This window comes from Grus americana, chromosome 18 (assembly GCF_028858705.1).
Source record: "Grus americana isolate bGruAme1 chromosome 18, bGruAme1.mat, whole genome shotgun sequence".
NCBI classification, from domain to species: domain Eukaryota; kingdom Metazoa; phylum Chordata; class Aves; order Gruiformes; family Gruidae; genus Grus; species Grus americana.
Genome location: NC_072869.1, coordinates 1,484,619 through 1,504,600, shown reverse-complemented (window position 1 = coordinate 1,504,600; position 19,982 = coordinate 1,484,619). Strand labels below are relative to the sequence as shown.

At 63.1% G+C, this 19,982-nt stretch overlaps 1 protein-coding gene across 1 annotated transcript in view; it reads right to left on the bottom strand.

The window, feature by feature from the left end:
• The window catches only part of SDK2 (sidekick cell adhesion molecule 2), a 51,223-nt gene extending 39,162 nt beyond the window's left edge, over nt 1-12,061 (bottom strand). Inside the window, exon 1 of the mRNA XM_054846477.1 lies at nt 11,310-12,061. Within this exon, the coding sequence (XP_054702452.1) occupies nt 11,310-11,388 (79 nt within the window). The 5' untranslated portion in view covers nt 11,389-12,061. The remainder of the gene's footprint in view (nt 1-11,309) is intronic.
• Nucleotides 12,062-19,982: the final 7,921 nt, after the last annotated feature.

The window sequence follows — 19,982 nt, the reverse complement described above, 5'->3', positions numbered from 1 at the left end:
CAGATTTTAAACTGCTTTTCTTCCCTGAAGCCTTTGGAAAGGTGAAGCTGCGGGAGGGACGTGGGCTCTGCCGCCTCCTCACCCCGTGCAAAAATCCCGCAGGGCCCTGGCGTGGGCTGGCAGCAGGGTCACGTCCCCTCATCGGTCCCCACAGCCACCCCTGTCCTCAGCGCCAGCACCGAGATGGGCAGGGTGACACCGCAGCACCTCGGGCAGCACCAGCCCGGCCGGGCACCCACAGCACCTTGGGGTACAGCACGGTGACCCCAAGCACCCACGCGGCCCCGTCAGCACCCACAGGCAGCGATAATCCCCGCTGGCAGCAGGCACCAGCTCGGGGCTCCCGGTGACAGCCCTGCGTTAATGCAAGCTGGCCAGGGCACGGCACGGCACGGCCCAGGGGGGGCCACGGCCTCAGCACCCCGCTCCCTGGCTCCCAGGGGAGCTGCCCAACTCCCCCCTGCACAGACCCAGCCCGGGGCAAAGGAGATGCTGAAGGGACCACAGCCATCCCTGCCTCCAAGGATGCACGGAGTCGCCCAGCGAGCAACGTCCCCCACCTCCTCGCGCAGTCCCCGGCACAGCACCAGTGTCACCTGCGAAATGCACAGCAGTTTTGCCGGTGTCATACTTCATCCATCTCCGCCAGAGCTCTGCCGCGGCGCTTCCCGGCCTCGGGGCAGGGAAAGAGGCAGCGGGTGCGATTTCCAGGGCCAGCGGCGCTCAGCAAAGCCCAGGCAGAGACCGGGACCCCCAAACCCAACCAAGGTGGCCCCGGCACGGCACGAGGTCAGATCTGCCATGGCAGAGCCAGCTCAAGGCAGGATCCAGCCCCTCGCACCCAACGGCTCTGAGCGGGGTTGGCGCTGCCGGTTGGGGCCACGGCACCCCCCAGGACAGACAGATGGACGGACGGACGCCCTCCTCCCACGCTGCCTCCCGCCAGGCCGGTGGGACGCCCCTACACGCTGCCATCTCCCCTTCCTCCTCCAGCATCTGTCTCCAGGCCCATCCTTATTTATTTATTTGTTAATTAACTGCTGTTTCCATAACAAACGCTCCAGCTTCTTCCAGCCTCCAACAGCCCTAGGGCTGGATTGTTAACTAGGATTTTAATTTGTTAATTAAAAGCAGGATGGCTCCATAACAAGCTCCTCTTCCGCAGCCGGGCTCTCGGAGGGCTCAGCGGGCCATCGGCTGAGGCAGCAGCCCTGCCGTGCCTGGCCAAACCCCCCCAGGGCCGGGGGACACGGGGAGGGCTGAGCACAGCTCCCCCCGGGACAAGGGGTCTTTGCAAAAGGGACACGGAGCTCAACAGCACCGCGGTGCCTGCTCAGGACCTCCTTTCTCCCAGCAGCGATGCTGGAGATGAAGCCACCTCCCTTTGCGGTCTCATCCTGGCAACACCTTCCCCAAACACTGTGCGACCCCCCCTGCACGTGTCCCCGGCCATCGGAGGGTCCCAAACCTGGACTCTGACCCCACTGTGCCCACTGCGGCAGAGCTGGGGCCGTGCCAGCTTCATCCCTTCTCAGGTCCCATGCTCCTCCCCAAGGACCACAGCCCAGAGCAGCCCTCAGCACCCAGCCCCTGCGGCACTGGGTACCCAGCCCGGGTGCACCCTGGTGCTGACGTGGGCCAGGTAAGACCGGAGATGCTCCCGGAGCCAAGGGAGAGACGTCAGCCCTGGCCGGGGAACAGCATGTCATTCAGCCCGGCGGCGCGGCTGGGAACAGAGCGGGGCTGTGTGCCTGCCCGTCCCTGCCTGCCCTCGCACACCCAGCCCCTCTGCCTGCCCGGCCCAGCAGTGCCGGCTGGAAAAAATAACATTTCCCCTCACGGGAAACCCCAAACAGACGTGCACACACGGCACCGTTGTGTGTTCCCAGCCCGTGAGCACGGGGAGCGGTGACAAGCAGAGCTTTGTGCTCGGAAGCATCGCACGGCTCCTACGGACCCCCACGCCTGGTCCTGAGCGCACGGACCCCAGGGTCCTGGCCCCAAAGGCACAGACCCCAGCGCGGGGCTCCAAACCCAAACACATGGAGCTGCGGGGAGCTGCAAGGCACCCCCAGCAAAGGGGCCACACATGGATGCTCCTGGGGGGACAGGAGCCCCCCCAGCCCAGGGGCACATCCCCAGGACTGCCCGGCCGCGGCTGGCACAGCCGGACATCACCGCGGGCTGCAGCGAGCCTGTCCCCCCGCCAAGCACGTCCCCCAGCAGCGCACAGCCCCATCCCCAGCCGGGGATGTTTAATGAGCTCCAGGCTCCGGCCAAAACTCCTTCCCCAGCAAACTCCTTCGAATCCTCCCGACCCCGCGCTTACGCAGCTCCACCGTATCTGGGTCACCGCTGTGAGTCATGGACACCCGGAGAGTGACTCAACGCTATTAGTGCTCTGCCAGAGAGGGGCCAGACCCCGCGGCCGATTTCCCCAGGAGAAACTCTAAGACGGTGAGGAGGGGAAGGACGGACGGACATCGCCTCCGGACCCCGCACAGTCACCAGCCAGACACTCTCCGGGCAGGAGAAGGGGTGAACGCGCATCCCCCCACCCTGGCCCTTCCCAGCCCCATCGCAGCCGGGACCGGAGCTTCCCCCTGAGGGTTTGGCAGGAACCAGCTCCACACCCAGCTGCGAGGCGGGGGTCCCATCAGCCTTGGACCCCAACCCCAGGGTGGTCCCAGCACTGGGTGGGATGGAGGGCACACAAACCCGGAACAGCCCAGCACAGTTCCGGGCTGGATTTGGCCCAGTGGGACACGTCAAGTGTATCCTCCAGGTATTCCTGGAGGGCGACCATGGCCCCGGGCTGTGGTGGCTCCCAGGGCCACCATGGCTGAGGAGGGCTGGGAAAGCAAAGCCACCACCGGACCTGCCCTGTGGGAGACCCAACAGCACCTGGGACATCACTTCTGCAAGGGGTGTCCCCCCCACCACCGTCCCCAAGCTCCATCCGCCCCCTGCATCCCCCAGCCACGGAGGATGCTCAGCGCAGCCCTCGCCCTGCAACCGCCCTCGCAGACAGACGGACAGCCGCTTTCCAGGCTCACCGCAAGAATCTCGACAAGGCAGCATTTCCCAACCGAAAAAATACAGCGGGGAAAGAAAAACAGAAGACAGAAACCACAAGAAAAACCCCACTCAGCCTTTCCCATGGCGCTGACGTAATGAAGTCGCCAGCCCCGCAGGATGGAAAACACTTCACCAGCTCCCCACCCCTCCATGCCGAGCAGGACGAAGGCGCTGGCAGCCGCGGTCCCCTTCCCCACGGCACGGCCCCGAGCCAGCGGGCACCGGGCACTCGCCGATTTACTGGGGTGTTGTCCAGACATCCTTTTTCCTAATAGTAATTAGTCATTGCATTGCTCACTTGTAACATAAATAGCTGTAGCATGACAGCAAACATGAGTTTTCCTTGGAAAAAACCTTTTCCAAAGCTTTTCCTTTCCAGCCGCCCCTGTTCGCGGATGGGGGATGGGAATAACTCGCAGCCTGGCAATGCCCCCCCCAGCCGTCCACGACAAGCCCTGAATTTCCAGAGCAGAGAAGCGAACTCTGGTCATTGCATTTATTTACACACTTGTGGCTCTCCCAGCCGGAGGTGCTTTTCCAGCCAATGCCGCGATGCCGGGCCAGCGATTCCAGCGGCAAAGCCAGTGCCGCTGCCCAGCCTGACGTGAAGCTTATGGGGAGAAGCCAAGCGAGCGAGACTCCACCACCGCCCCAGGTGAAGCGCTCCGGCAGCTCATTGTCCCCGCTCGCTGCACGTGCCTTGTTTCCACTCTCCGCTGCACAGCTCAGCTCCCCCCCCGCTGCCCTCCCAGCCCTTCTTTCCACCATGCAAGCAAGGAAAATGGAGAAAACGGGGAGACGAAGGCACCCATCACCTTCCTCCCCTTGCACCCTGTGCATGCGGGCAGAGGCCGGGTGCTCAGCGCTTCCCGGTGCTCAGCCAGCAGGGAGGGCTCTCCCAACGGCAGAGCTCTGAATTAAACATACCACCCTAATGAGTTGATTTTATTAGTTTGCGAATGCATTGAGAACTCATTATCAAAATAAACATCAATTCACTCCACCGAGCGCGGCACCACACGCACCCCAGCAGCGCTGCAGCTGGGGCCGCGTGCAGCCCCCTCCCCAAAACGTGCCACTGGTCCCCCCCGCACCCCATCTCCAGCACCCACCCACCGCAGGCCAGCCCCAGAAGGGTGCAGGGGCAGCAGCCACCCACCCCACAAAGCCCCTCATCACACCACGAGGTTTGCATCTCCATTTTGGCTGCGGGGCTTCAGGCTGGGCACCCAGCGTTGCCGCTGGCTGGTGTGGGGCAGCCCCGAGCTCCTGCCACCCCAGCACAGGGTCCCCGGGGACCCGCTCGGTGCTGCTGCGGGGAGAGAAGCTGAGCCACGGCCCCTCTGGGTTGCTGCGGGGCAGGCTGAAGCCCCCCCCGCCCCGTCCAGCATCCCTGCAAGCACCCCGGGAGCCTGTGCAGCACCAGCGCCGGAGCACCGGGGGCTTGGCAGACCCCAAGGCCCCCCAGGGACAGCCAGGGCAGGAGGCACCACCCTGGCCCCAGCGAGCCAAGGCGTGAAGCGGGGGCACAGCGGGCGCATTGTCCGGCTCGGCAGGACGCGCTCCCTTTGGAAACAGCAGCTAATCCCATTTCATCCCCCTTCACGGCCATCAGCTGTTTTTCAGGCATTCAGGAGGCGGGTTGCTGAAACCAGAGCTATTGTGTCTGCCGCACCCCAGCCCCCTCCATCCACCCCTCCCGGCCCCGCGCTGGGCCAGGATCCGGCAGCGTGTCCGCACCCAGCTCCCGCCCCAGCCGGACCTTCATGAACCGCCGGGAGATGGGGATACCAGACCCATACAGGATCCGCTCCCCTTCGCACTCCCTGAAGCTCTCAGCCTGACCCTGTGGTCCAAGCCCCGGCAAGGAGGAAGAGGAGGAGGAGGAGGAGGGGAAGCACTGAGCATCCCACCATACCAAGACCCACAGGCACAGGCTGAGCCCCAGGGACGGCCACCCGCACAGCCCGGCACTCGATTGCTCCCCACCAGGGAGATGCAGGCTCCCGGCAGGAAGGAATAAGGAACATAAATGACCCCATAAAACCCCAGTTAATGCCTAGCCCGTGCCCTAGATTCAGCCCGGTTTCCTTACCCAGCCGCCACTCACAGCCAGCGAGCTGGGATGTGCTGGGGGGGATGCCCTGCAGGATGGGGACAGAGGGACAGGCTCTTCCAACCATCCTGGTAAGCGCCCACCAGCCCTGCAGACACAGGACACGGGAGCACGTGGGTCCCCAGCCCTGCTCTTGCCCCAGGGAAATGCCCTCTGGCTCGGGCGATTCACACACCCAGGAGTGGACACACGCGCCCTGGTCAATGAAGGGGCTCTAAAAATAGCATTTCCTTTCCTCAACCTGTTGTGAGCCATGAACACAGCCATGCTGCTGAGTGCTGGGGGCTCCATCCCCAGCCCGGGGCTCCCACTGGCCAGGGTGACCCAGCCACAGGGGACAGCCCGAGTCTCCCCCCATGACACGCACACCCCTGCTCCCCAGGAGGCACAAGGGACACCCATCCTGCAAGCCAGGGGCAGCAGCACCCCGCCCAGCACCCCAACCCATGCTGGCTTCGCACAGGGACCCGAGTGTCCCAGAGAAACCCCTCCAGGGACCAGCACTCCCACCAATGAATCCACACCCCGCTCCTTGCCCCGGCAGGACTCAGGCATCGCTGCTGCACGGAGCCAGGAGGGCTCAAGGTTACAGACGAGGACTTGCAGGTTGTCGTCTCACCCAGCAGCGCAAAAAGCAATTAGCTATCACAGCTAAAATTAGCTCAGCGGTTTCTTTCTGCTAATGGTCAAACTCATCAAGGTTTCCCTACACCGGGGGCCTCGGTACCTCCGCGTGGGCAGGCAGTGATTGATGAGAGCCGACGGAGCCGCTCACGTGTGCCTGCGTATGCAGGGCAGCGGGACACCAGCCGGCATCACATCCCGGTCCCCTTCCCACCGTCCCCACACTGCCACCTCTGCCCAGTGCCTCAGTTTCCCCCCCAGCTGCCCGGGGCTCAGGACAGCTGGCCTGGAGCTGCCATGCTCTGAGGCAGACGATGGGGACGATGACTGCTGGTGGGGAGGGACCGGCGGCTTCGGCACAGGGGCCCCCAGCATTCCTGGAATTGCCACCGCACCATCCCCGCTGCCGGCCGGGATGCCCAGCTGCTGGCACCCAGCGGCAACTGGTCCCACTGCCCAGGGCCCTCCCCAGCCCAGAGCGGCCGCTGGCCAGGAGGTGACACTGATCCACGCGGGGAGGTGACAACCCGGAGCAGCCGGCAGCTGCCAGTCACAGCATCCCCAGCGACAGCCCCGCACGAGGCCGAGAGCCCCCCGCACCCCAAATCTCCGTTCCCGGGAGGCCAAAGGCGGGGGTGCAGCCGCCCCATCAGAGCGGGGAGACAAAGGGGGCCGGGGACCAGCTGCAGCCCGGGAATGTCCCCTGCCCTCGGCCCCGTTCCCAGGGATCAGGTTACCCAGTTCCCAGGCAACCCGAGCCCGGCACGGCCTTCCAGGCGCAGCATTCCTGCACCCCGCGGGGCTGGGGGCAAGGGGAGGGGGCCGCCGAGGGGGCCGCTGCCTTCCCCCGGTGCAGGCAGGTGGTCGGTGACAGGCAGGGGAGAACGGGAGGAAGGTGAAGCATCACTGGGAGCGGGGTGCGGGATGCAGCCCCGAAGCATCGCTGGGAGCGGGGGGGGGGACACACCCTGACAGCCGGTCCCCAGTCCCATGGAGGGGGTGCTCAGGGCAGCGCCCACGCAGGCGGCATTGCCGGAGTGCCCGGGGTGCGAGGGATGCCAGGCAGGACCAGCACGGACCAGCAAGGCGGGGAGCCTCTGCCAGCACATTCCTGCCTGCTGGCAGGGCAAAGGGTGACAGGAACGCACCCCGAGTCCGGACTGACCTCCAGGGATGGTGCTGGGGATGCAGAGGGTGGGAACCCCAAAACAGAGCAGCAGCCTCGGGGATGGGGGAGGTCCCTGGCATTGCTACCACATCTCCAGCAGCTCCACACAACGCTCCCCTGCGCAGGAGCGGCAGCTCCCAGGACATCCCTTTGCCCCCAGCACCCTGAGCCCTCCCGGCACCACAAGGGTGCTGGATCCCCACACGCACTTTGGAAGACCAAGGCCCGGTGCCATGCATAGGAGCCACGCGGCACCGGCAGAGCACCGTGGCCACCATCCCCTCCACACCACCCTGTGCCCACGCACCAGCCCCGGCACAACCACGGGGCTCAGATTGCCCTTCGTTAGCACGATCACATCACCACTGACAGCAGCATATTTATTACTGGCCCGGCACTGACCATTTTTCACCCAGTGACACACAACTTACTAACAAGCTCAGGGAGGTAACGAGGGCTCAGAGGCGAAGGGACCCGCTGCTCACACACCCCAGCTCGGACGCAGCACCCAAAGGGTTTTGCTCCCACACAGCTCTGCACCCCAGGCAGAACAGGGCCTTATTCACCCCAGGCAACAGCCTGCGCTGCTGCTCCAAAACGTCAATGCACCCCAAAACAGTTTGTGTAGGGCCTACAGTAATGTGTGTCGTGGTTGGAGCTCATCCAGAGGCAGGAACCAGCCACAACAGTGATCAGGTCCAGGCACAGGCTGGGGACAAGGACATGGTTCATAAAGACCTGTGAAGGCACAGCAGGGTCACTCCTCATCACACCACCCCACTGGCACCCCACAAGCCACCCTCCCTCCTCCCAGGTTTAATTATCAACATCTTCCCAGGTTCACAAGCAACCTGCATCCACCCGCCTCCTTCCCTCTCTCCTCCAGCTCCTTCATTTGCTCCCACTGAGCAGAAATGCCACAGCAGCCTAATCCCATCACTAAGGGATGAGCAGCACTTGACACCGCCACCCCGGCCGGCACTGGGGCAGGAGCCACCCTGGCTATCCCAGCCCACCGATGCGTGCCCAGCAGTGCCAGCAGCGGAGGTGGGTATGAGCCCACAGTCACCCTCCTTCCCGCTGGCAGCCCTCATCCTGCCTGTTCTCCCCCAGGGAGCCGGCTCCCAGCCCACGGGCACGGTGGCATACCCCGGTGATGCTGTGGCTCAGACCACTGCACCCCAAACCCTTGGGGACCAGCCAGGGCACCAAGCACAGCGATGAGGCATGGCAAGGTGGGTTGCCTGGGATGGGACCGTATCCCCCTCCCCCATATGGTTATCAGGTCATCAAAATTTCATTGCTGCGCCTGGTCACTAATGGCTCCCAAAGCAGCATCAAATTTTAATCTTCCTTTCCTCTCCCCTAAAAGCCACTTTCCTTTCTGAGCCGGAGCTTTGCGTGAGGCCACCAGATAACGTGCCAGCCGCGCTCGCGGAGAAGGGGGAGCCAGGGCAGGAGACACCCACGCTCAGCCATCCCTTCCCCACTGCCGCCGGCACAGAGGGCATTGGCAGCACCCTTCACAGAATTCCCAGCACGAGCCTGTCGGCAACATCACGTCCCTGGGAAGGGGCAGGGGCTCGTCCCCCTCCCGCTCAGCCCCACGGGGCTCCACGCACGCGGACGTGCCAGGCACCACGCGTGGGTGCCAGAAGATGCCGGCACTCCCCCAGTGCAGCCTCTAATAAGCCTCTTTGGTGGAAGCTGCCCATCTCAGGCCCCTGCCCCAAATCCCGTCTGGAACCTTAAGCCTCCCAAATCCCTCCTGGGACTGGCCACAGGCTCCTCAATCCCATTAGAGGTGCTGTGTCAGCGCAGGGGGTCCTGGGCTGTGCCCCCAGCCCTGGGTGAGGGCAAACCGCATCGCTGGGGGTCACAGAAAGTGGGGAGGAGAGGGCTTGGACCCTGCAGACACCCAGCTCCCCCCAACTCTTGGGGGACCCTTTATTGTCCTGCTCAATCAGCTGAGGGCACCTCTGCTGCAGGCGTGGGCTGGCTGGGGCAGGGCTGGCAGCAGCGGGGTGCCCATGCTCCCCCCGACCGTGGCACAGCCCCCCGACCGTGACACCGGCGCTCAGCCCCGGCACAGGTCGCACTGCGACACAGCTCCCGCCCGGGCGGCGCTGACTGATTAGCCTTCCGCCCAGCACCGCATTCGGCTCTGGGTAATTAGCGCAAGGCCCCTAATCAATAAGTTATTTTTTGCCATGGGTAATTAATAATTACACAGCACAGACGGGCTGTAATTAAACTTCCATCCCCTCTTTCCCTGGCAGCGAGGGGCCTTTGTTTTACCAACTGCAGGTATTAAAGTGTTTCATCCTGTGCCAGGGAGCCCCCGGGCCCTGGTCAGGGAGGTCTCACCCCTCCTCCTCCTCCCCTTCTCTATTGATCCCATTTTCTTTGGCTGCCTGAATCAATAGCACCGGCACAAAGCTCTGCCCCTCGCTGCCAGCCCTGCAGGGATGCCCACGCAGGGCAGGGATGCCCTGCCTGCCCCACCACAGCGGGGCTGAGCTGGAGGTCGAAGCTGAGCATCCTGCCCACACTCCTGCTCCTTCCCCAGCTCCCTCGCCCGAGTGCCCACTCCACCCCAACAGGCTGCAACGGCAAGCGTCGGCAGCCCACGCGTGCGCTGGGCACCGCTGCTGGGGAGGTCACCCTGTCGGTGCATCCCCGGTGCCGGCCGCGGCAGGGGAGACAGGCACGCGCCAGGCTTTGGCAACGTTCCCCCCGCCGCTCCGTCACGGGAAGCCGCCGCTCAACGCTTGCCCGTGGCTGCTGCCTGCCATGCAGCGCCGGGGCCGGGCACTGAGCAATGTCACGCCACCCGCGAGGACATGACACACGCCGCAGGGAGCCGAAACCGCAAAGCTCGGATCCTGCACCAGGAGAGAGGAGCAAAGCCCCTTCCCCACCCCTCGAGGGGGCTGAAGCACAGACAGCCCCGCGTCTTCCACCCCACAGCGAGACCCCGGAGCCCCACAGACAAATGGAAGGAGATTCGGTCACACCGGGAGCCCGTCCCGCAGGCGGGGAACAAACAGACCACGGGGGACCCGCCAGCTGGAGACGCCAGCCAGGAGAAGAGAAACTCGGCAAGGGAGTGAATCAATCAAAGAGACCTTCACAGCTCCCCACACAGGGCCTGCCCGGATAATATACTGCCGCTTTAGATGTTATGTTCTGAACTTAATTACTGAGAAATTATAGCAGTGCTGGGGGAGGCTCAGGGGGAGCGGGAGGACGGGAGTGCACAGGGACTTCTGGCTCCACTCGCTGCTGCAAACAAGGGCAAGAAATGTCACGGGTGAGGATCCCCAGCTCTGTGCCCCACTGTGCCCCCCCATTTCACAGCCTGGATCCGCTCAGTCTGAGCAGCGGGGACGGAGGCGGACGTGCTGCAGCCCTGCCAGCCAGGAGCCTCCTCTGCAGCCCCACAGGGAGCCTTGCCCCTGGGGAGGGGACAGGACCCCAAGGGCCCATCTGACACCTCTGAACCCCAGCGGCACCCTCAAGGGCCACAAACTATTTCTACAGTCCTCTCGGGTAGCGGAGCTGCTAAAAACAGACTGTGCCGTGCCAGAGACCCCCCGAGGTGACGAGCTGAGAGGGGCTCACCCTGCCCAGCGGTACTGACTCACTCCAAGGGCTGGCTGGGTGCACAGGGAGCCCTGGGCACCCATGGGGGCTCAGGGCTGCAGACCCCCTCCAGCCCCAGCTCCCTGCCCAGTCTGACCAGCCAGCTGGAGGTCGATGGGGACCAACACCATGGCAAGAGCTGCTTCCTAACAGCTCCCCAAACTTGCACCCCACGTCTTGTGGTGCAGCGGAGGTCCCTCGGGAGGGGGTGAAATGGGTGCCTTCATCCCTCGCCATCCCCAAGGGATGCTCAGCCTCCCGAGAGTGGTCCAGAGCAGTCTCTACCCCACATTCACAGCAACACCTCCCCCCTAATCTCAACCTGGGGGCAGTTATGGGCAGGGGGAAGGAGGACGCTGAGCAGAGCTGTGCTATTCACCCCCACCGAGCCCTCCCGGACACCGGGCCGCGCTCGGTACCGGCGGGCCCCGGGCCCCAGCTCCGGAGGGGGCTTCTTGAACACCATCGATGCTGTGCACCCCACGGCAGGAGCTCCGGGGCCACCTCGGTCGTCCTCCCCCCGCCCCGGCTGGCACAAAGCCTCCCCTGCCCTGGAGAGTGGGAGCTCGGCTGAGGGGAGCAGCGCTGGAACCCCCCAACCCTCCACGATCCATCTCCAGCATCAAAGTCGGAGCTGGAGGGTGCCCCCCCCCCCGCCCCTTCCCCGCACCCCCTTACCTTGGGCGCCGGTTCCCGGGGGGCCGGGCAGGGCGAGAACCGCGAAGCACAGCAGCCCCCAGCTCCCGAGCCGGGCCATAGCTCCGCCGAGACGGGGGGCGGAGGGGGGGAACTTCCCCGACTTTATAATCCGAGCGGCTGCGGCGCCAGTCCCCGCTGCTGGCCGGGCACCGGGGCGTCCTCCGGCGCAAGGACCCCTGCAGCAGCGCTGCTCGGGAGGAGGCGAAGACGGTGGGCTGAAAGGCTCCTCACGGGGCGGAGGGGGTCCGCAGGCAGCTCCCCACCACGTGCGACTTCCCCGGGGACGTGTGGAGCCGGGACCCCCAAATCCGGAGCGGGGCCGGCAGCCGAGCCCCTCCCCAAGCGCTGCGCCCCGCGTCAGGGAAGGGGACGGGAAGCGCAGGGCTCCGCGCCCCCGGCCCCTCCTGCCCGCCCGGGCACCATGGGGGCCGGGTCCCCGCCGCCCGCCGTTCCCGCAGCCGAGCGCACCGCAGCCGGTGAAAAGTTTGGGGGCCGGGGGGCGGCAGGCGGCCCCTCCCCAGCGCTCAGCTCCTGCCTGGGGACATCCCCGCCTCGGCGGCTCCGGGCGACGGGGTGGGGGGGCTCTCCCCCCGTTGCCTCCCGCTGCGCCCCGGCACCCGCGGGGAACCGGGGAAAGTGCGGCGGCGGCACGCTGCGGCGCGGGGTCCCCCTCGGAGCCGCCGGCGGTGCGCGGCGGGCGGGCTGGCGGCGCCGCGCCGTCCCCTCTCGGCGCTCCGGCCGGCTGCCTGCTCCTCCTGCGCGGCGCGGCGGCGGAGTGAGCCGCGGCGACGGGGCTCGGCGGAGCCGGGGGCAGCCCGAGCCAGGGAGGCGGGGAGACGGCGCGGCTCCGAGCGCTACCCAGCGGCCGCGGCCGGGCACGCACGGAGCCGCGGGGGGAGCTGGCGCGGCAGGCGCGTCCCCTCGGCCGCCCCCGGTTCGTGCGGAGCGGAGGCGGGTCCCCCCCCTCCCCCGGCGCCCCCGGCTGTGGGAGCAGCAGCTCCCCTCTGCAGCTTTCGCCTCTCCAAGCGCCTGGAGCCGCCGCCAGCCCCTCGGACATCAGCATCCGGTCCCTGGGAAGGGGACGCAGCATGTCCCCGAGGTAGCTCAAAAGCTGAACTCAACTCACTGCCACAAGATTATAAAAGCAAACATTTTAGGGTTCTCAAAAAATAAAAGCTCTAACCCCAGAGATGAGCCAACGGCACCTTCCGGATAACACACCACCTCTTCAGGCCTGATCCTGCAATTCCACAAGCCCAGATCTCCCAGCAGGATCAGGCCTTGAATGCACATCCTTCAAAGATGTCTGTGCTTTATGGCAGTACAGTGCCTTGCATTTGGTGGGGGAGAGCGGCTCAGGCGGGGCTGCTACCAAGCATTAACACCCAAGGACCTCCACCATCTGCACAGAGGGAAATATCCACCCTGAATGCTGGATCAGCCTCCTGAGCACACACAGTACTTCTGAGCCAAGGGACCTACAAGAGTCAGGGTGAAACGAAAGCATGAGCAGATTAGCCTGAAGCCAGGCCCAGCACCGCCAGGTCAAATCAGGGCAGGGGTGGAGGGAGCACTCTCCCACAAGCATCAATACATCTGCGTGCCTTAGTGCCCGGGCACCGGTGTGTATTTCCACTACATTATACGCACTCACATGTAAATCATGCACAGTCCTCGGGGGGACAATGCCTGTGTGCACATTGCGTATTTGGAGAGCTACTGCCAAATTTCCCATCGACCTCTTGAAGAGAGACTGAACAATAACCCAGCACTTGCCCACCCCAGCATTAATCAGCTCCGTGGCTGGCACTCTCAACTGAGATGACGGGGATCGATGTGCTGTGGGAGGCTGCAATCCTGGCTCACCCCTCGAGGAGGTGTTTCCCAGCACAGGATGGAACGAGCGGGGAGAGAGGCTGCCCTACCAGGGGTGAGCTCAGCCCCCTGCGGTGGGCTTGGACCCCGCTCCCCAGGCACTGACACACACGCTGCAGTGGGGAGCAGCCACGGTAATGCTCAGCACGCTGCCAGGCTCCTGCGGGATCAGGGCTTTGTTCCATAAAGAACAGGAATTCCTGTCTCCAGGGCCATAAATTCAGCGCCTGCCCCTGGTGCCTGCACTGATTTATGGTTATTACAATTAATCCTGCCGAGGTGCGAGCCGTTTATTACCCACTTGCACAGGTACCTGGTCCCCCACAGTCACCCGGGCAGACTGGTTGAGTTTTGATCTCGCAGCAGCACTCCCACCAGAGCATGTCCTCCCTCCCAGCCCTGGCAGCACGGCCCTGCCCACTCCAAACCCGTTCTCCTCTGCCCAAATCCATCCAAGCAGGAGCAAGTTCCAGCACGCAACGCCACAGCTGTCTCCAGGAACGGGTGGGAAAGCAGAGAGCTGCCCCGTACAATGCTGGCACGTCCCGTGGATCAGAGACAGCAGCAAGCTCTGGTGACACCCACATTGCCACCTACCCGGTGACCCTGAGGGCATGCCAGGCGATGCCTGGGTGGGAGGCTGTGGCCCCCCTGTGCTGCTGGGTCACCCCTGCCCCACGCAGGGCATCTCTCCACCTCCAGGAACATCACATAGCATACTGAGAATCCCAACTTCTGGGCCGCAATTTGGGGCAGCATCACTTGTAATTACACCAGGAATCACGACAACGCACGGACCAGCTGTGAGCCACATCACACAGCTCTTGCCTCTCCGAGACTCTTCTGGAAGGGATGAAGATTCACAGGTCTCCAAGGGCACATCATGGCTTAGGCTTTTGAGCTCCTCTTTAGAAATCCCTGACCCCCGGTGCAGGGGTCTCGGGCCCCCAACCACAGCGACACATCCACAGGCTGCTGCTGGAGACCTCGGCTAACGAGGGGTTTGCCATGCCCAGCCGCAGCACCGGCCCCGCGGGCAGCAGAAAGCCGCCTCAGGCCTATTTGTAGATTTGAAAGCTGTTATTTTGCCTCCTGCTTGAAGAGGGCGCATCAAAGTCAAACCCAAAATACGTCGCTGGGCTTGAATTAAAAACTCTTGTCTGAAACCAAGGCAAGCTCCAAAAAAAGATCAAGGCTTTATTTGAAATTTAAAAGTCTTTGCTGGGATGTCAGGCGCTTTGGGGACTGTCAGCATTATCCAAAGGCTGTAGGACAACAGCCAAGAGCTTCCTTCGACTGTCCTCAGCATCCCTTGTCTTCCTTGGATGAGGAACCGACTCTCTCGGCAGCATCACTGTTCCTTGAGCATGAGAGCAGCATCCCACGGGGAGCATCATGCCCCCTCCAAGCTCCCTGCTCCAGGAAGGGGCTGGGAAGCGCAAGGAGAGGCAAGGTCGGAAGCGCTGCCTGTGAGTGAGAGACTCCAGGAGCTCAGTCCTCCTCTGCTATCAAAGGGAGGAGGAGGTAGGTGTAACCACAGGCTGTAAGCTCCGGCACAAGGAAGAGAAATTGGATAAACGGAGGCTCTGCAGCCTCGCAGACAGAGGTATAACAAGCTCCCACGGGCAGAAGCTGAAACCAGACCTATCCAGACTAGCAATAAGGTGCACATTTCTAATGGTGAGGATAATTGACTGGCTGCAGCAAGGCTCCCCAATACTTTTTTTTGTAATTAAGATTGGAAGGCGCATTTTGATTTCTTCGGAAGCATCTGGTCTCCTGGAAGAGTTAATTCAGGGTAGTGCTGTAGGCCACGAGCAGTCTCTGTGATTTAACTCCTCTCTTTAAACCTGGGCTTAGGACAGGTCCCTTCTCCCCAGAACTGCAGCGTGGGGTGAGACGCAGCCATCGCGCACCCCTGGGCCGTGGGGATGCTTCCCAGCCCGCAGGCAGGGCCACATGCAGGCAGATGCTCCATTTTCAGCAGGACTGAAGCTGCCTCCCCTTGAAGGGCATCGAACAGGGCTCCGTGCTACCCCTGGATGCTGGACAAGGGGCCTCCGAACCAGCTCGGAACAGAAACATCTTAAATATTTGATGTCTTCAAGAAAAATACTGAGAGAAGGAATAGCAACAGGAGCAAGCCCTCTCCTTCCTGCCAGCACGGCTCCTCTTCCTGACCCAGAGCTCTCTCCTAGCATCAGCTGCTTGGGGCATCTCAGCCCAGTTAAGACCTTCCTTTGAGCCCGGAGCAAGGCGGATCCTCACGTCCCTGTGCTCGGTGCTGGGGCTGCAGGCTGGGGGGCTCCAGGCTGGCAGAGAGCAGAGCAAGGGCATCTCCCCAGCAATGGCTACAGGAATCCCATTCCTGAGCAGGATCCAGCTCTCCCCCAGGAGATCAGCAGTTTGGGAACAAAACCCAGGGCCAGAAGCTTCCCAGGAAGACCTGCCCGCAGCTGCCATGACTCTGCTCCACATCTGCACCCACCAGTCCCCACCATCGGATGGGTCTGAGCACTCAGTGAGCCACTGCGGTGGGTGGGGGTGTCCTGAGCAGCCCTGCCCCTCCTCAGATCCCCTCGCCAGGGCCCATCGCGCTGCCGACCACATCAGCGGCATCACGAGCATCTCCCCAGGAGCAACACGCGGCTTCCCCAGCACTGCCGACAGCGCAGGAGCAGCCCTGCCCGGTGCTCCCACCTCCCTGGGGTGGGACACGGGAACCAGGGGGCTCAGCCCCATCTCCACTGAGCCCAACCGCCCTCTTGATCCCCCCCGAACACGAGGGTTTGGCGCACGCAGGACCACCAGGCTGGAGACTCCCAAACCCACTGCGGTGCAGAGGCAGCACTGGCATCGAAGCTCTTTCTCCTGCTTTAAACCGCCTCTAATTGTGCACCCCAGACAGGCTGCACACCTTCCCCTCCGCCAGCAAGCGGGAGATGCGAGCAGAGAGGAGACATTAATCCCCGCAGCCATTCTCCACCGGGGAAGCCGGCAGGAACAGGAGCCTTTGCTCCAGCACAAAGCTTTTATCAGCCTTCCCGCAGCGCAGCCGCCTCTGCAGAGGAGCTCAGGGCAGCACGGCGAGAGCAGCTCGCACCAGAGTGGGGGGGGACCTCTCCCACACCCAAAAAGCAGGAGGTTGGGGATCCTGGCTGGATCCCCACCTGCTGCTCCAGGCAAGAGGGTCCACGAGCCCCATGGAGGGGTGAAATGCTGTTCCTGCTGCTCCAGACCCGCAGCCCTTCCTCAGCTGGGTGCTCACTCTGGCAAATCCTCCTCCAGAGCATCCTCTCGAGGCTGCAGGTACTGAGGAGCAGAAGCACTTCGAAATGTAAAACAACCCAAAGCCGCAGCCACGGGACCGGGAGCCCCCCAGCTCTCAGACACACCCACTGCTCCTCCACCACCCTGCAGAGCTGAGTTTTGCTGGAAAGAGCTGAGAGGAGCCCCCGGGATGGGCCACGGGGAAAGCTGGCTCTGCTGTGCACTGGCAGGGTAAAGGTGCGACCGTCAGCTTCACAGCAACGAGCTCAGCGCTGGCCCCGCGCCCCGAGACCACCGGCACAGAAACTCCTGCTCAGCAGCACCAGTCCCCGCCAACAGTCCAGACCTCAAGGCTGATTTTTAAATCAGGAGATTAAAAATTTAAACTAAGGCTCTAGGTCATTTTAACATCATTTCTTAACATTTAAAGGCCACCTTCCTGGGCATTTCTTGAGAACAGCAGCTGGGGACCAGCCAGGTTTGCTAGGGGCCAGATCCAAGACTCTCACCTAATCACACGCTTCCAGGAGCTGAGGTTTTAAAGGCGCTCACTGCTGAGCCCCACGCACCAGCCAGGGCCAGGCTGGGGGTGCTGGGACCCCACCCCGGCTCTGCTCCCCTCAGCCAGGGCACTTGCAATAAACACATTTCCGCTCCCCAGCTCCCCACGTGCCTCAGTGTCTGATGCTCGGGGGGGGCTTTTTTGCTGGGCACTCCAGACCCAAAAGCAAAGGACATGGGCAGACACCAGGTCGTTTTTTAGGAGCACGTATCACATCTGCTCATGCTCTCCCCAGCACCTCTGCCTTTGCAATCGCCACACTCAAACACAGATACACACGCACCCACCGCAGCCCTGGGCGCTGCTCAGACCCCACAGCTCAGGGTGCCTGCAAGCAGAACCTCACAAAGGCAGCAGAAAAGCGGCAGAGCCCAAAGCCCATCTTACCGGTCCCCACCAGACACCGCTCATCCTTCACGGAAAGGGCCAGCTCGCTCCTGCTCCTTCCCAGCCAGCTCCAGCATCTCCTGGCACAGGGCTGGGCATCCACCACCTCACCAGCACCACAGACCCCCTGGCTCTGCCGGGTCAGGCCCATTTAACACTTCTGTGTTACACCAGCGGATTTAATCCACCTGCAAGTTAACCCCCTCCAGGTGCGTGCAGGGGGCAGCTGCATCCTCCAGCCTGTGGCTTCTCCACTGACTACACCGTTACCGAGGGAAGGGGGAAGCCCTGTCCCCAATAGTGGCACAGGATCCTCGCTGGGGGCTGCCATCCCTGCGTGCAGGATCAGGCCCCTGCCTGGAACACGGGCAGAGGGGGCTGCTGGCTCCTTCCCCACACGCCCACGGTGGGCTGCAGCACGTGTTGGGCCCTAATGGGATACAATTAGGAAGCCACAGAGATGCCCCCAAAGTGGCCGGCTGCTCCCCGGGGCCACCAGGAGGGTGGCAGGAGGCTGACCCCCCCATCCTCACCCCACGCACCCCAGCCTCGCCGTGCCCACTCGGCCCGGCCCCGGCCTCGGTGCTCCAGCCCGGCACGTTGCGGGGACTCTCCAGCATCCGGCGGGCAGTTTCCCAGCACAGGGTGCTTCAGGTGCTGCACTAATTTCCAGCGCTACAGAATTAGGTGATAAATAATGGATAATAATAGGAGGAATAGTAAATAATATATTTACACACTTGCATAATGAATAACACCAAGCACGGGCTGCTCGGGTGATGGCCGCTGCCTGGCAGAGCCGGCTGCCACCACGCTGCTGAACCGGCAAAGGGGAGCGGGCCCAAGCGGGGACCCAGAGAAGGGGATACGTGGTGCTGTGGGCTCCCAGAGCCTGTCCCCCCCCACACACATCAACCCTTTGCTCCCCCATCTGTGTTCCCACAAAGCCCCGGGGGCATTTTAGGGAGATGTAATTACCAGCTCCTCAATCAATCCTGTTAGCAGCAACAAAACCTCAAAGTGAATCACTCCGTGCTGGTGGGCAAAAAGCCTGCTGGGGATCGGGACTGGGGGGGACCCCTGGCAGGAGGGTCCCTGCCCAGCCCCCTCCCCACGCCGAGCCCACCGGACCTGCGGGCTTTGCTGCTCCAGCCAGCTCTGCTCTGCTCTGCTCCCCCGGGAGCCGGCGGGATGGGGGGCAGCCCCGGGGGTCCCTGCACCCCGAGCATCACCCCGCATTACCCTGGGGAGAGCCGGGGGCCGAGGAGCGCGCAGATGCCCAGGAAATTCCGGCTGGTTCCTGCCGAGTAATTACGCTCAATAAGGGGCCGTCGATGGGATTTGCTGTCAGTTGTCACCCCGTGCAGCGAGGGGGGATGGCTGCGCGAGAGCTGCTGACTCATTAAAAATTAGCAAAGGCAGCGGAGGCCGTTCGGCAGCGGGGTGCTGGGGGCAGGTCCGTGCTGCAGGATGCTCCACCAACACGTTTTTTCCCGCACCAAACGGCCCCGTGAAATACAGGCGAGAGACCCGACGTCGGGTCCAACTCCCAGCCCAACCTCGCGGGCAAAGGTTGACTTGGGGGAACCGCACACCACCCCCCCGTGCCTCAGTTTCCCCATGCCCACGGCCAGGTGAGGTCCAGCACGGCGATGCCGGGTGCTGCCACGTGCCATGGGTGAGATGGGGACTGGCGCGGGATCGCACGGGGCCCTTCGCTAAAGGTTTGTGCCGCCACCGCGCCGGCCGGGAGCGAGGTGGGGAGAGATCCGTCTTCCTGCCTGCCAGATAAAACGGCTACATTTCAGATAATTCCAGATAGTAAATTTTTTGAGTCCCTATAAGCTAAAATCAATATTGGCACAACTGTGCGTCATTAAAAACTAAATGAACATGACAAAGCCAAACTGCTGCCTATTAAACAAATGAGTTTTCTATCCACACAGGCACAGTGGGTTATTAAATTCTTTATTACAGGAGCATTGCTTTTTATAAAAGGGGGTGGGAACGCGTCACCCGGCGAGGTGCGCTGCCGTGATGGAGCCGGCGTGTGCCTGCCCTTCCCGTGACACCGGGGACACGCTGCACCGGGAGCAGAGCAATACATCGGGCAGCCCTCGGCTTTCCCAGCTCCGTGCGCAGACTGACGCGGAGCAGCCCAGCCCTGGTCCCTGCACTCCGTCCCACGGGCCCCCCTCCTTGACCGGGTTTTGCTGCAACAAGGAAAAGCCACCAGGATAAGAGACCTCTGTGGCCTTCAGCCTTCAGAGAAAGGCTCGTGGGGAGACGCCCTATCAAACCAGCGTGCTCCCGGGGCCGTGCTGGATGCGGGGCTGTGCAATGCCGACGCGATGGCAACGATAGGGTAACGCAATGAAAATGCTCCAGCGATGTTACAGCAATGCAACGGCAACTCAATGGCAACACAATGGCAGTGCAACGGCAACACAACGGCAACGCAACGGCAACTCAACGGCAACACAACGGCAACTCAACGGCAACACAACGGCAACGCAACAGCAACACAACGGCAACGCAACGGCAACACAATGGCAACG